The 16929-nt window shown below is 40.1% G+C and overlaps 1 protein-coding gene across 3 annotated transcripts in view; it reads left to right on the top strand.

Annotated features, from left to right (window-relative positions):
* The window catches only part of ntm (neurotrimin), a 505318-nt gene that overhangs the window by 335711 nt on the left and 152678 nt on the right, over nucleotides 1–16929 (top strand). For 2 of the 3 annotated variants that reach the window (XM_085469583.1, XM_085469581.1), the window contains exon 1: nucleotides 12084–12362. In XM_085469583.1, coding sequence (XP_085325709.1) covers nucleotides 12190–12362 — 173 coding nt within the window. In that variant the 5' untranslated portion in view covers nucleotides 12084–12189. Of the gene's footprint in view, nucleotides 1–12083; nucleotides 12363–16929 lie in introns of those variants that run through there. The other variant, XM_085469582.1, reaches the window with a different exon arrangement.

Genomic DNA, 16929 nt, shown 5'->3' with positions numbered 1-16929 from the left:
CATCGTCATGCAAGTCTCCAGTATTTAGACTGTGGGAACTCATCCCCTACTTACTACCATAGTCTGACTCTGTTATGATTTGTAGCTTCAGCCTAATCACCAAATAATTCATGACTCAAACTCTGTACTTCAATAAATTATTTGGTAATTTTTAATTGATCTCTTCTTATAGAACTAACTTTAGGTCTAGTTAAAATGCCTTGATGCATTCTCAATCATCCAGGGAAGTAAATGTCCAAAAAGTTGATTCTGTTCATCTGGACGTAGCGTTTTGTGGGAGAAACATTGATCAACAATGATGGTCAGTGGTTGTTGATCAATGGTCATGAGAATTATTTGCATAATTAAGATTATGGCAGTGACCTCCCAGCCCATTGTTCCTTCAGTGTTTCAGTCATTATGCAAATGTACTATTTATAAGATTGGGGAAACCTGCAGTCAGCTGAGACTGAAGAAGTCACTTGGATGAGTGACGAAACGTTTCTCCCACAAAACGCTACGTCCAGATGAACAGAATCAACTTTTTGGAGATTTAGGTATAGTTGGGATCTTTACACAAAGTGGAGGCCAACTGGCTTGAAGACAAGCAAGAAGATGACTGGGCTAAAAAAAATATGAGCACTAGGTTCAACTGAGGTTCTTGCTGGAAAATGACATGCCCATATTGAATTCAATATTTCTCTACAATTACAAACTCAGTGTAAACTATTTAGATATAAAAACAAAGCTGACACTTGTGATACTTCATCAGAGGTGCAAGCATCGCAGCATATCCCTTTGTGTCAAAGTAACTGAGGATAAAACACAGAAAAACATGGAGATTTTCCTGGGCTTTTATAGATCACAACCCTCTTTAAAATGCTGCAGTACATCAAAAACTGAAGAAATCTACATATGAATGTTACCTGTACAAAGACTGATGCTGCTGAAGTGGAGTAGAGCAAAGTTAGAGGTTGTATTAAAGAAACAGCAAAGCGCTTTGCAATTTGGTATAATTCATAAACGTTGAAACGTTGAATTAGGCTTTCTTGTCCGGCCAACAACACTGTACACAATGGTAGACTGGTGCTTAATAACCAAGTGAATAAGGCCAAAAATAGAGATTTTTGATGGGAAACTGGTCTGGAAGTACACTGACAGAGAGAGCTGTGCAGGAAGTGTGGTTTTATCATGATAGACGCAAAGTAAAATTCATAACGATGTTTTTCAAATGTAGAGTGTAGTTTTCATCTTCTTTTGAATTTTGATTGGAGTGACGAAACATTCAGTTTCGGAATCTGTGAGATGTCTGCTTTCAGCACCCGACAACATGTCCGTGTATGTGCTATCGGGTGAAGGATATGCACTTTGTGTTTACATCCCTTTGCAGAATCCGGTCACTTACTCTTTGATCGTTGCTGTTTTAGCTGTTTGGTGGTTTTGTGAGCATTTAGCTGAGATTCTGAGGATTCTGGCAAAATGCATTTATTTTTAAAATTTGATTTCAGGATTTAATGAATCTATATCAGACTATTCAAATTAAAATAGATTTGTATTTAGAATTTTTTTAAACCCAGCCCAGCCTGTATTGAGTTGAGTTTGAAAGTGAGGGAAAGTGGAAGTTATAGGTGTTTAGACAAGCTACTGCACAACCTGGAAAGCAGGCAGATGACTGATACAGATGCACATCTTCCTTAATGTTGTTGAGTTTTTCTATTATATTTGTATATTATATGTGTGTCAAATGATGTGCTATATGATTATAGCACATTATCAATCAACTGAAGACTTAGACAGAATTTTAATTCATTTGAAATGCTTAGACAGTTTTATATTTTAATTATCATCCACCTGTGGCTTACTCAATCTTAGCTAATTATATACAAATCTCCACCCTTGCTTTTATTTTAAAAAATCTTGAAAGAGTAGTTGTAAAACGGCTAGTATCATTAGAAGGCATTAGATGATTAGATGTCCTGGAGGGAGTGAAGACAAGTACTTCGCCGCTGCCCTAACTACTCATTGTAACTTTTTCCGGTAGGACCCAGTGCAGGAGCCACACCACACAGTGATGCAGCTGGTGAGAACACTCACAACAGTGCCTATGTAGAAGGTAGTCATAATGGGGGTTGACGCTCTTGCTCTCCTCAGTTTGCGGATGAAGTGAGTCACTGTTGGGCTTTACTAACCAGTGATGCTGTGTTTTGTGACCAGGAGAGATCTTCTGAGATGTGTATACCCAGGACAGGTTGCTGTTACTGCACCATTCAGCCAGATGGTTAACTTCACTCCTGTAGTAGGTCTCATCATTGTTGCTGATGTGACCTACCACAGTTTTGTCATCTGCAAATTTGATGAATTGGTTGGAGCTCTGTGATGATGTGCAGTCGTGGGTCGGCACAGTGAAAAGAAGGGGGCTCAACACACATCTTTGGGGAGCCCCTGTATTCAGTGTTCTTATGCTGGTGGTGTTGCTGCCAACCCGTACTGTCTGCTGTCTTCCTGTCAGGAAATCCAGCAGCCAGTTACACAGCAAGGTGCTGATCTCTAGCAGATCCAGTTTGTGAATGAGCTGCTGGGGAATGATCGTGTTGAATGCTCAACTGAAGTCTATGAACAGCTTTCTAACATATGAGTCTCTAGTGTCCAGATGTGTGAGGGCTGGGTTAAAGGCAGTTGAAATTGCATCATCAGTCGAGCGATTTGATATATATAAACTGAAATGGATCCAGGTTGGGGGGAAGAAATGTTTTATGCTGAATCAGTTAAAATGTCTTGATGCATTCTCAATCATCCAGGTAAGTAAATCTCCCAAAAAATCTCCAGGTAAGTAAATCTTTGTCACTTGGATGAGTGACGAAACGTTTCTTCCACTGATAACACTACTTTCAGATGAACAGAATCAACTTTTGGGAATATCAGTTGAAATGGGTGGCTGTAGCTCAGGCGGTACCAACCTTCCGATCTACTGATTGGTTCGATTCCTGGCTTCCCCTAGTCTGCATGCCAAATATCCTTGGGCAAGATATTAACCCCAAATTACTCTCCGATGCATCCATCGGAGTAGGAATGTTACTTAGAAAGCACCTAGAACAATGTGCTTGTGTGAATGGGTGTGAATGGGTGAATGCACAAGTTGTGTAAAGCGCTCAGAAGAGTAGAAAAGCGCTATATAAGAACCAGTCCATTTACCAAATGATTCAGCATATTCAGGGGAGGCCAGAACTGCTGCTAGAGCTTGAGCTTGTTTGGTGGCTGTGAAGACACCTTCTTTCTTGCACCTTCTTTCATCTGCTTTGATCCCACTCAAGGTCGTCCCATCTAGCACTGGGTATCTCTTTTTCTTTTTGGACATTCTCTTACCCAGTGTCTTCTTTCTCCACATGTAAAACAGATGCTGTACATCGTTTCATTTAAGACTGTTAGGCCTCTTGGCCCTCTAGATGTCTGTCTTACTTGCTATGGTGTTTGAACATACTCAGCACAGATGTTTCTGTATACTATACCGGCTGTTTATGACGTTCCATGTATGCCTGTCTGCAGGGGCTTGTCCTTCCATGATAGGTTCTCCTCTTCCTCCTCTTTCTTGCGTTTCTGCTGCCTGTGATATTCACTGAGCACACAGTTGGATGGAGCCATTCTCCTGATGTCTTCATGGATGTTTGTTGTCTCATTTCAAACTGTGGTACTGACACTCACCAGTCTCCGGCCTCCTTCCTTCCACTTAGCATACAGCCTCAGGGTGCTGGACTTGGGGTGAATCCCTCCTCCGGTCTTGATGTCAGTCTCTTCTGTCTCCTCCTTTGGCCAGCTTAATATCCCAGCAGGGTGCCTGATCACAGGCAGGGCGTAGGTGTTGATAGCCCAGATCTTGTTCTTACCGTTCAGCTGACTCCTCAGGACTTGCCTGACCCTCTGCAGGTAATTGGTGGTAGCAGCTGTCACTATAGCCTCTTCATGATTCACATTTGCCTGTGGGATCAAATCAAATCAAATCAAATCAAAATTTATTTATATAGCACATATTAAAACAACAGTGTGCTTCATAGTCAATAAAAACATGAAACAGTTAAAACAAACAATAAAAGAGGACAACAAACAATAGGTAACAACGCAACAAGCTAATACAGCCAACTAGACAGAATCAAAAGCCAAAGTAAAAAAATTAGTTTTAAGACGTAATTTAAAAGACTGGATAGACTCGGCAGTGCGAATATGAATGGGGAGGTTATTCCAGAGTCTGGGTGCCACGGATCCCCAGGTACTTGTAATTGTCCTCTATGTCTGCAGTCTCGCCTTCTGGTAGTTCGATCCCCTCAGTTCTACTGCCTTCCCTCTGGTCATTATTATCCAACTACACTTTTTCAGTCCGAATCACATTTTCATTGCTGTATATCCTGGTGGTGTGGATCAGTAAATCGTTGTCCTGCTCACTGTTGGCATACAGATTGATGTCATCCATGTAGAGGGGGTTGCTTACAACTGTTCCATTCCGTAGTCGGTATTATTGAGGTATTATTTCAGCTGCTCCCGTTTGTAAACCCGCTTGTTCCCATGATTACGCATCATTACTCATCATCATTATTCATCTATGTATTACTTTTATGTATTAGTCATCTATTTGTTGTAATCATCTATCCTTCCAGGTGTTTATTACACAAAATAAGTTATATTATCACACTTCTGGCCACATAGCGCTGATATTCACTGCACATGCCCATATTAACTTTTTCCAGCCAGGTGTTTTCCTTTTCCCATTCTTCCCTGCTCTAATGCTGGGCTTACACTGTGTGGTTTTAGGCCCATTTTGAGACGATTTTTGAGTCGTGCGACCGTTTTGGTGATCGGACCGATTTTGGCCTTCATCCTGCGTCGTGTAGTAAAGTGGGGTAAAGAGCTCCCGACCAGCTCCCGATCATCAATAGCTCGTGAGGGTGTCACCGCAGCCGCTCACACTGCTCACGCGCAAACACGTAAACGTCGGTGAAAAAGACGGAATAGCACAGCAGTGCAGTGTGTGTACTATCCACAAGTGATGGAGGCACAACTTGTAGAACTTTGGAAAGCTCATCCGAGCCTTTTCGATGTGGCCTCACAAAATTATCACGACCACAACAACCGTGAAAATAGTTGGATTTGCATTGCTGCTCAATCACAGCTGCCTGATCAGTGTTTTTCATTAGCAATTTAGCAAAGTTGATGGTGGTGGTGGTGTGTCTGTGTGAGTGAAAGACAGAGAGGGAGAGCGAGCGACAGATTTTCTGCTATAACCTTAATTTTATGGACGCACAGGGTGAGCTCTCAGGTCGCATCAGAGCATCGGGCCGTATAGTGTGAGAGTACATCGTGACCTACAAACTTCTAACCCCTGCGAGTCAATCGTGCAGTTTGAGCAGGACCTGAATAACGCGACTGAAAAAATCGCACAATGTTTGCCCAGCGTTAGGTGTACTGACGTCTGAGACTTGCACCACAGTGTCAGCGTTTGTTTCCCTGTTGGCCATGCTTCTTGTTGTGGTCATCTGTTGTCTTCCAGTATTTTCTCCGTAAGCGACCTTTCCTCGACCAATGAGATAAGCGGTAATCTGAATTGTCATACTCGAATTGTCATAAGTGTGCTGTCAGCTCTTTGGTCACAAAGCAGGAGAGGGGCTGGGAATTATGTTTTCAAACAAAGTGTTAATTCCATTAAAAGTTATAGACTACTTTTGATTCTCACTGTATTACGGGACAAAGTGCGTCCCTTATTAGCTCAATACGGGACGTGTAATTTTGTTTCTAAATACAGGACGATTCCGTTTTTTAAGGGACGGTTGGCAACCCTATTTTAGATAGAAGTTGCCACTGCTAGCTAAGTCACTTTTGAATGATGCTAATGAGAAGAAAAACAAAAACCTGCCGAACAATGAGGCTGCTGTTTTAAAAACGCCAACTTTCTTGCGTTGGCAATGGGTCGTTAAAATATCACTAAGACACTTTCTTTATGTGCAATTCTTATTAAAACTGTTTTTTAATCAGTTAAAACTGTAAAACTAACGACATCATTGGTTTGAAAAAGAGCGCGAACAACAGCGAACAACTACTCACCACCTGGGTCTGTGCTTTTTAAAACAACAGCGCATTCGAAAACAAGTTATTGGCTGCAACATATTAATATACTTGCTTTTTTTACGGAAAAAATAAACATAACGAAGTTTCCGTTTTACTTACAAGTTTCTCCAAATGTGCTCTCCAGTCGCTCGAGAAGGGCAGCCATATTGAACAGAGTTTTCTGTCAACGTCGTTCAGGTTAGAGAGAAAACGTCATGACGTAGTTGACGTACACATGCGGAGCTCGGAAAAAAAACATTTACTCAAAAATCATAATTAAGAAAGCAGTATTTACTCTTAACTTCTAAGCCATGTACAATTATAACTGTTTGAATCGTTAACGGAACAGAAAAGTTTTAAGTTGTTTCAACTTTGTGAGGAATTTCAATTGTTATATCCACAAACTTTATAAGTCAGGTAGACTGTTGGGGTTTACAGTGTAGAACAGCGCTATATAAGAATCAGTCCATTTACCAAAGTTGAGTCATGACTGGATCTTACTGCATGACCATGACCAGTCCTCACTCCTATAGAAAATCTGTGGAGGAAGTTGAAGCTTTAAATCGAACAGCAGAAGATAAGATACATAACAGTTTTAGCGTTGATGTAAAGAGGAGCAGGCCTGTCCTGAGGTTTGTGCAAGCCCTTTGACCAACTAAAACAAATGTGTTACCACTGTGCTTGGCGGCTGGGCTGCTGTTCACGGACGTGGCAGTCCCTCTGGCTCACCGAGGTCTCCCTCCGATGGCAGTGTGGGCTCCTCCGGCTCGTCGCGTTCCTCCGGCTTGCCGAGCCAAATCATTTCCAGTCAGTTGAATTTACCACAGGTGGATTCCAATAAAGTTGTAGAAGCCGCTACTAGATGTGAACAAAGAATGCACCCGAGCTCCATTTTTGAGTGTCATGTCCAAGGTTATGAATACTTATGTACATGTTATATTACTGTTTTTTATTTTTAATAAATGTGCAATAATTTTAAATAAGTTTTGTCATTTGTCATTATGAGTAGGGATGGGTATCGTTTAGGTTTTATCCGATACCGGTGCCAAATCGGTACTTTTGAAACGGTGCCGGTGCTCAAACGGTGCTCAAACCGGTGCTTAAAGAATGGAGAACACAAAATTGGTCCAAAAACCTCTCATGTTCAGCTGGTTTTTTGTAAAAAGATAACAATGTTAGCCTTTTCTGCAGCTATGGGGCATATATGGTATCACTCTTGGCTGGAAGCAGTGCTTAATCAATGGAAAAAACACAAACTTTGTCCAAAACCTCTCATGTTTAACTGTTTTCCACTTTTTCTTTGGTAATTTTAGCCTTTTTGGCCAGGGTGAAGGGAGTATCTGCCATCAAACAAGAAGACAGCCGCATGTAGCTATGATGAGGTTTGCTAGTTCACCTTACATGCATTAATGTAATAACGTGGTTAGCCTACTCAACGTAAATTACACACGAACAACATTAAGCTACTCACGCAGAGAAGAACGGCTGCTGCTGCCATCATCATCCTCATCATTTCTGCTACACTGGCAGGGCTAGGGGCCAGGACTCTCCTCTTCGGGGTTTTTGGGGGATATTGCTAACTCCGGGTCAGATAACAGGCAACCCACGCACAGTAGATGCGCTCGGTGTGAGGTCTCGCAGCAAGCTATCATACGGCGCATTTCTGGGCTTTTAAAAAAAACGCTATGCGTCGCCAGGTGTTTCATCGGATTTGAGGTGTTACCTCCTTTGACAGTATCACAGTATCAGCTTAAAGCACTTGTTGCAGGCTGCTGAGTTTGCATATTTTGCTGTGAAGTACAGCCAGACTTTTGACCGCTTCGCCTTGGACATTTTTAATCTGTAGCTCTGCTCTAAAAGAACGTACGTACCTGGACCCGCCTACTATCCTCGGAAACGTAACATTATTGGCTAGAAGTGTATCACAGCTCAGGAAAAAAAAGCACCGAAATAAAGCACCGAAATGTGCGCTGCTTTTCGGTCTGGTTACTACCGTTTATGTCAGAACCGGTGCCGGACACCGGTACCCATCCCTAATTATAAGGTATTGTATATAGAGTTTTCAGGTGAAAAATGAATTGAATCCATATTAGAATAAGGCTGTAGCTAGTGCTGTCAGCGTTAATCTCGTTAAAATTATGTTAATGCCATAACCGCATTAATCGGGCAAATCTATGTTAGCGAGTTAATGCGGATAGCTCCGTGTGCGGGGCTGCACGGCCCTAAAGCGTTAAGGAGCTAACTGTGCTAACGCTAGACGTTGTGCAGTCCAATGCACGGGGCAATCTGTGTTTTTTTTTGTTTTGTTTTTTTTCTTTTTTGCCTGTCCCGTTTGGCTCTTTTGCCATCAGAATTGTTGTCTAAAGGCAAAGAAAGATGCCCAACGGATTTACTTTACCAAATTGACCATCCCAGCCTTGCCATAATGGTCCATTTGATTCACCTTTTATTGTTTATTTTATTTTCACTTACTGAATACGGGACAGACTTGACTGGGGGAAAGAAGGGGAGAAAGAAAGAGGGAAAGAGAAACAGCTGAGAAGAGGGACGGGGGAGAAGGGCAAAAACCAAAAACCAACAGAATGAGCAGAAAAAGAAAAAAAAAAGAAGAAAAAAAGAAAAAAATGCATATATCAATCACCTGGGTCACCTGCTGAGAAAGAAAAAAGAAAACAAGCAGAAGAGAACAAGAGTAATAGAATAAACAACATCACAATGATATATGGGAATATGACAGTAAATACTAAATATTAAACATTATTGTGCAGCACATAAGATCAACAGAACACAGTGTGCTTTGAGGTAGGAGCCAAAAAGGGTGTAGTTTGTGGGTGTGACCACCCGTGTGTACACCTGTGAGCATGGACGCGTTTGTTTTTTGTTTTTTAAAAGGTTCCTTCATGTAATGATCTGCTAGAGGGTGTGGGGGGGCCACAGCCCCGTCCTCCAGGGCATGAAGCAGGTATGGAGGAGATCAAAACTCCAGACATCCAGAGGCCCCCAGAATACAAGAGACCAAGGAAGACCAACAGAGGGGCAGCCGCGCCACTGTCCCAGAAAGAGCTGAGGAGAGTCCCAGATGAGGGCTCACTCAGCAGCCGTGGAGCAGAAGCCAGGGGGAGTTGCAGTGATGCGCCCGTGAGCTCCGCCGGCAGCCAGCCGTGCCTGAGTGACCGAGCCCCAGGCCGAGAGGCCGGGGGCACCCCACCTCCGAAATGGCCCGAGAAAGCCCCAGGCTCCAGGCCCCGATAAGCGGCCGCCAAGGAGTGAGCCGGTGTGTACCTGGACGCCCATCCCCGGACACAAAGAACCACCAACGCACCGATGTCTGAGGGAGTCCGCCACTGGCAGGGGAAGTGGTGGTAGGGGGAGATAGGCCTCCATACCTTGGAGGGCCTAAGATGTCCCCAGAGAGGTGGCGCCTGACACCCAACCTGACATATAGACACAGAAATACAGGCTCACACATATACAAACATCCATTCCCACCCTCATGCTCTCATATACACTTACTCCACACTCAACCAACGTGGAGACAGACATAAAGAGACGCTGTACACACGATCACACTCCCCAAGCGTACTCTAAGCCCCGGGTCTAGGTACCCTTGCCCCTGGAGGGGGGGATCTGTGCAATCTGTGTTAACTCGCTAACGGATTTGCTGCGTTAATGCGGTTATGGCATTAACATAATTTTATCGAGATTAACGCTGACAGCACTAGCTGTAACATGAGTAAATAATAAAGCTAGCCATCTGGAAGTCATCAAGACAGATCACAGTGCAGAGCAGCAGAGGGGACCATTTGGCTTTCTGTCGAGAGCACCAGCATGATCTATTTCCTGTACATCTAATCCTAACAATAAATATACAGTAAATGGTGTTGCAGACTCTTAGATTGCAGTTTGTTGCAAAGATGTGCTATATTTAGTTCCAACAACTTCATTTTGCATTCATTTGTTGTCTAAACAACCAAAGCCAATGTCATCCATGAGCAAGTTTAATTCTCTGTGGTAACATAGTGCTTCAAAAAAGATTGCATGGCACCTGTTCTATAAATACAGTGACCCTGGCTATGAATCACTATTATGATACCAGACAGTGGTAGTAAAAACAAAGAGGACATTTGTTATGTCAAAAGATAATTGATTATTTTGCAGAAAGAAAAGGTTAGAAGATTAGAGCTTGCCCGAATAATCATTCTCTAATTAAGCCAGAAATTATCTTCAAACATCCATATTTTTAAAAGAGAAAACACATCTAATATGACCAAGTTATAAAAAACAACTCTATTAGTTATTAGGTTGCCATTAATCAAAGCAGTCTCTTGATGCTTTTGTATCCAGTGTTGTTTTCTGAGTGAACTCCTGGTATTACTGAACAACACCAAACACCTTTAGACAATGTGAAACCATGTTTATTGATAATAAAAATGGAAATAATAAAGTCTAAACATCAATCTTGACATGAGATATGGTTTCAAAAAGGGAAGGTATGGCAAGTAACAAACAATGGTTTATATGACAGGCACGCTTTATGGGCTGCAGTATTGAGAAAACATGCAAACTCCACAAATTCATGAATCTGCCCCAGACATCTTAGGTAAATTGGTGAATTAGCCATGAACAAGAAATGGTGTCTAAAGCTTATATAACAAAATACTGTAGGAATGGATGGTGAAATGTGAGTTGTGAATTATTAGTAATACATTTCTTTCTTTCTTTTCTTTCTTTTGCTTTGTACCAACTTTTTATTAATAAAATATTAAATTCCATTGTGGAATAGCAGAGATTTTGTACCAAAAACTGCAAATCTTAAAGCTGCAAATGGAAACAGGACTTTTGAGTGTGTCCTCTGTGTGAGGTGCCATTGCCATCAGGAGTGCTGAAATGTTTAGGTCGGTGTGCAATACATTAAAATAAAATTCAGTTAATGTGATTAGGCAGTGTTTCTCAAGTTGAAAGGGGTGTGAAGGCGTACAAGTGAATATTTTTGGCAATGTAATCATTCAAATAAAGATTTCGCTACAAACTGACGAACATGCAGGGATGTCACTGATGAGCACAATGGCAACAGGAAAAACCAAATAAACTACTGTAAAGGGATGTTGATTGCCAGTCAATATGTTTATGTATAAGCTTTTACCAAATGTAGTGGTATTTTCTCATTTCTCAATTTTGTGCCTGCTCTCTTCTCTAGTTTGAGACTCAGACAATATGTCAGTTTGACATTGTACAGGATGTCACAATTCCTAAAATGCATTTGGAGGAGAGAGGAGGCACAGGTGGCTGCTTTTTAAAAGAGTTTACTGGTACTCTGGCACTTCGTTTCAAAAGGAAATATTCAAGATCTAAGAGTAATACTCTGATTAGAAAAAAAATGCTACACTTGTGTTCTAATTTCCCATCAAAATATTAAGAAATGAAGGGTGGCTCAAATCTTTTGCACTGTATATGCTTCAAAAATGTGTATACTGAAATTCTTTTTTCTTGATTCTGATTCAGATTTTTCTATGCAGTGGTATAAAGTATAAAAACGATCATCATAAAATACTTTAACAGGAAGGAACTTTTCCATAATGATGAGCACAGCCGTGTTTTTTTTTCCCTTTTCATTGAACACTATCTGCAGACACTACACAATGACACAGAAAGCGCACTTATTACAGATCGTCAAATCACTTGCTACCCATGCAGTTCGCAAACTTAGCATCTTCCTCCCTTTAAATACGATTCCAAGTCCTCTTTTCTTAATTGTGTACTTTTTCGATTCTCTCTACCGAGGATGAAGCGTTCAATACTTTCCTGAAGGGATCTTTACGTCTTATTTCTTATGTTTTAAAAAAGACAAACAAAACCCAAAGAAAAAACAAACAAACAATCAAACAGAGGGATAATGAGAATAATCCCCACCCCCCGTTTAAAACAAAGGGCAGTGATAATCCATAGTGCAGCCAGACAGCGTCCTCTGTCTTCCTTGCTCTTCACACCACAAATACCTGGCGAGAAGATTTGGATTAAGACTAATGAACTGGGAGTACAATAATCTCCGTTCACGGCGGAGGACCGCCTCATTGTCTCGCTGTATGATTTTTGTTTGTGCGCCTTCGAAGGCTAAAGACGATGTCTATCCGGGGATATTTTGTCGCTTTTTCCAAATGCACAATTTTTCTCTCCCTGAGGATTTTGTTTCTTGTACCTGCAGGGTTGCAGGTCCGCAGCCAAGGGGATTCTCAGTCCTACAACAAAGTGATGGACAATATCACAGTCCGACAAGGAGAGACGGTCTTTCTCAGGTGAGTCTCCCCTCACACAAGTGTCTCGCTTCTGCTACTGCTGTTTATGAATTCCACCGCCAAAGTTATGCACTGCCTGTAGGCTGCCTTAAATGAAATATGTGGAATGGGATCGAGTAGCAGAAGGACTGACGTGCTGTCTGTTTTATCATGCAACCGACGTTAAAAACGGGCGGGGGGTTGAGCGGATTAGTCTGTGGAAAACACTCCATTCAAAAACGACACTGCTAATCTTCTGCAGCTGTTAACTAGAGACACTGATTGTTTTGATTGTTGTGTGACGATGCAGAACTAAAGGTGATGGGGAAAGCGTGTTTCTGGAAGGAGGACACGAGCAAAAACTGTTGTAAAGTGTTTGCTGATGGCTGTAGATGAATAGAAATATAGTTGTGGTTACAGAAAAAAAAAAAGAACTGAGTGACAAGTCCGTAAGATTTACACACGTTTTGTTTCTTCAGCGGTCCCCAAACCTTAGTTGGACACGGGGATTTGTGTTACTTTTACGTAATGCAATGTTGAGAGCAACAGAACCAATAAGGACAATGACCAAAGCAATTAATTTTATCACTGTTATAGGAATAGTGTTACTACTGTTTAAAGCAGGGCTGCTCAAAGTTAAGAAGGGGCAAATAGAACCAGGCTGAAAAACAACAACCCACATTCATCAAGAAGGCTTCTGCTGATAGTGACTTTCCATATGGAAAACTGACAGCTGCATAAGTATCAATGAAATCTTAATAGCCAAACAAAGGTGAAAAAGCTCACTGGTAATATCCAAACCAACTATAATTTTATATTTAAGTGATTTAGCTGGTGGAATTCTTTCTTCAACTCACTTCATCCATTTGCTAAGTCTGCCAAACTAATGGCCACAGGTCTTTAACCACTCACAGTCATACGTCACTATGCTGCGAAAATAAAAGGATTACCATATGACATATGTGTAATTAACAGATCATGAGACAATTTCTAAATTATCCCAAGCATATTGTTTCTTGCCTATTTTTGCGTGAAAAATATCAGCATGTCAGACAAACCCATTCACTGATATTATCTTCAACATCCCAATGCAGACTGGCTGACAAATATACTGCTTGCTTTTTCTACAAAATCCTCTTCATAATCCATTGTTTGGACATCACAGAGGCCTCTTCTAAAAGGTCATCAGTATGGTAAATAATGAACATAACTTGGCTGTTCCTTCATTAGGTGTAAGCTGACACAATAGGGAGTAAGGCTGGGATAAAGTGCTGACTAAACAACAATACAGCAAGACAAACTTAATCACACTGGCATCAACGTGCTCATTTTGCATTTATGGAATTAATAGAAAAACAAAATAAGCAAACAAGAGTAAAGTTGTTTCACAGACTTGGAACAAATTTTCTCCTTTTAGGATTTGTAAAGCAAATCCTTAAAATGGTAAAATGGCAACTGTTGCAAAAGAACAGTTAAAATTTATTTCAGTTTTACCTGTGTGTTATTGTATAATAGTAAATCAGATTTTTCTGAATATTTTGCACAATTTTTAGCCACAGTACTAGACTCTTGCTGAAATACTTTACAGTCCCAATCAAGCACTGTACTGACTGACCTACCACTATTTCAGCACCACCGATAGCAATCTATCATGTCCTAATATTGTTTAGGAACAATGTCAAGTCCCAACAGTATGTAACAGAGTCAAAGTTGCTCTAGATCAGTCTAAACAGCAGAGCTTGTAGGGCAACAACAACACAAAAATACATAGCATTCTTGCTCCTATCCATATTGAAACTGTCATGGAATGTCAACCCATCGCTAACCCTGAAAGAAGGTCAGTGGGATTGGCAAGTCTAAACCTACTATGATGCGTATCAGTCCTTCAGGCTGAGCAGTAATGATTGTTTTGGTCTGATTCATACATTCTGTGGCTGTGCTGTGCTTTGATCTTGTTAGTGAGTGCTTGCTCATGAAGTCACATCAGTTGAAAAGACATCTGAATCTAAAGCACATGCATTTATGGAGCTCTATGCACAATGTATAAGACTGCCCAGCTTTATAGAGTCGATGCTTCTGAACAAATATATTTTTCTGCAACTCCTGATTTGCTCATGAAATCAGGATCTTTTATATTTATGGACGGGAGGGATCTACACTATATCAACTGTAGTTTTAAAATAAGCAGGAATGCCTGCATCAAGTAAACCCTCACATTAATATCATTAATTGTTAAGATATTTTACTGATGATATGCAGTGGGTTTTAGATGTGATGATTTGTTTGCATGTTTTCCTTCATTATTTACATTCCGGGGATTCTTGACATGAGGGCAATTTTTATAAACAGGACAGAGGATTGTTTGTGTGATCAGGCAGCCTGCCAGCTGAGTCCAGAGTCTTTCTTTTTGTTCCATCCAGAACAGCTTCTGTTTTAGGTTTAATGGCAATAAGAACTGTGGATGTGTACACAAAAACAGTATGTAAGTTAAAATCCATGGTCTTACGACCTTAAACATTTCCAACATAAAACAACTTAACCTTCTACATTAAATTGATTAAATTGATCTACAATGACCTTTACTTTTAGTTGTACAACACTGAAAACACAAAACTGTGACACAATTCGAAGAATTTTAGAGGCAGTCAGTTTACAGTACAGCAACAAAAGAATATAAAAAAAGAGGACAGAGAATGAACATTTAGCAACATGCTTGAGTCACACTGGAACCTGAGCAGGATAAAAGGCCATCATAGTATTAGTAATTAGGTAATTAGGTTACCTGATGCAGGCAGGGCCCTTACAATAGCTAGGTGAGTTATTTTGTATTACCTTTATAGTACTTGGAAAACTTGAATCTGTTTGCACTTCTCAGACTTACCACTCCTGCTGTGTGCAGTGCTAACAAGCTACACATTGCCCTTTTTTTGACAACTGAGTAAGAGTAAACAAAAGAGTAAACCAATTAGTAATAGTAGCATAATAAGAATTTGATAACCTGCTAGCACTATGAAGGTTATGTATGTGCATTTGAATTTTAATCCATTATTAGAATGGCTTTAAATGGTAATAACCTCATAAGAATAAGGTTGTACTGACTCATGTTTTAGAATAATAGGAATAATAAGAAATATAATATAATAATATTATAATGCCTCAGTTAATCCTGGTTCTCCAGCATCCTACTTTGCTTAAAAGCAATAATGTAAATGTTGTGTTTATCGTTCTGACTTATTAAATGGAAACATTGATGGTACGTGTGGTTTCTGTGTAATAAGCAGGAATTAGGGTTGCAAAATGCAAAACTGCCTATTTCTAGTTGGTAAAAAAAATTAACCTATTGAAGGAAATGTCAAGACATGTTAGCTGGAAATATCTTTGGTGTTTGTTTGGTTATATAAGTAGGAATTAGGACCGCAAAATGCAAAACTGCCTGTTTTTCATTAGTACCACATTAATAACTTATTAAAGGAAACGTCAAATGTGATAATCACCTAGGAATACCTGTTGTAGTTTATGTGTAATAAAAGGAATCTGGGCTGCACTATGTAGTGATTAACATGGTATTAAGTTGAAACAGGCAGTTTTGCATTTTGCAACCCAGATTCCTTTGTATTACACAGAAAGTACCACAGATATTCCGAGGTAATTATTGCAATTCTTAAGGTGCCCTTATTAATTTTTAAAAAGAATTAGAATTGAAGCATTATAATATGGTAATACTTTCCTATTATTGTAAAACATCAGTCAAAACAGTCTTATTATTATTAAAGGTTATTACCATTTAAAGCCTTTCTAACAGATGATAATTCAAATGCACAGACACATCCTTTGCATTGCTAGCAGGTTGTTTTATATTGTTACCAAGGTATTACACTACTTTCTCTAATTGGTGTTGCTTCATCGTTATAGCTTTGTTTCCACTTTATTACTCCATGTTTTGTCCCTTTGTTATTCAGTAAATGAATTTCAGTATAATATTACTCACCTGTAACCATTGTTGCTACAATTATGTTACTTGGATATTACTTGGTTATTAGGTGGTAATGTGCAAATTTCCATATTATTACCTTTTTGTTCCCACTTTATTACCCAACTATTACCTCATTATTACTAATCAGTAGTCGAAAGCACTACCATAAGACTAATTATCAGTTTATCTTGATGTGAACGGACTCGCTAGTTTATCCCTGCTAAGGCCTCCTGTGGCGAGAGTATAGAGAGTTGCTGCATAGCAACTATCAGCATAGGCACATAACCGAAAACAATAGGAATACAAAAATATGATGATTCATTTATCTCTATTAACTTGATTGAAAATAGTTTAAATAAAAAAAAAAATCACTTCATCAGCACTATTAATAATACTCCATTATGGATGTGGATCTGAACATCTAAAGTGCTCAAGCATTACAATAAACCGAAACATGAAAATGCACAGATAAGTTGATTTTGCTTTTTACCTTGCTGTGGCTTTTACCTATGGTGAAAGCCACTGCTGACCCAAAGGCTTGTGTCACATTTGCCAAAAAACATTATAATGATCCCCTAGACCTTTGGGAAAATATTCAGTGGACTGACAAAATAA

The sequence above is a fragment of the Copadichromis virginalis genome, linkage group LG10 (assembly GCF_057382275.1).
Source record: "Copadichromis virginalis isolate Kocher_CV1m ecotype Utaka linkage group LG10, C_Virginalis_male_GT1.1, whole genome shotgun sequence".
Classification (NCBI taxonomy): domain Eukaryota; kingdom Metazoa; phylum Chordata; class Actinopteri; order Cichliformes; family Cichlidae; genus Copadichromis; species Copadichromis virginalis.
The sequence above is the reverse complement of the archived record's forward strand: the minus strand, read 5'-3'. Positions and strand labels throughout refer to the sequence as shown.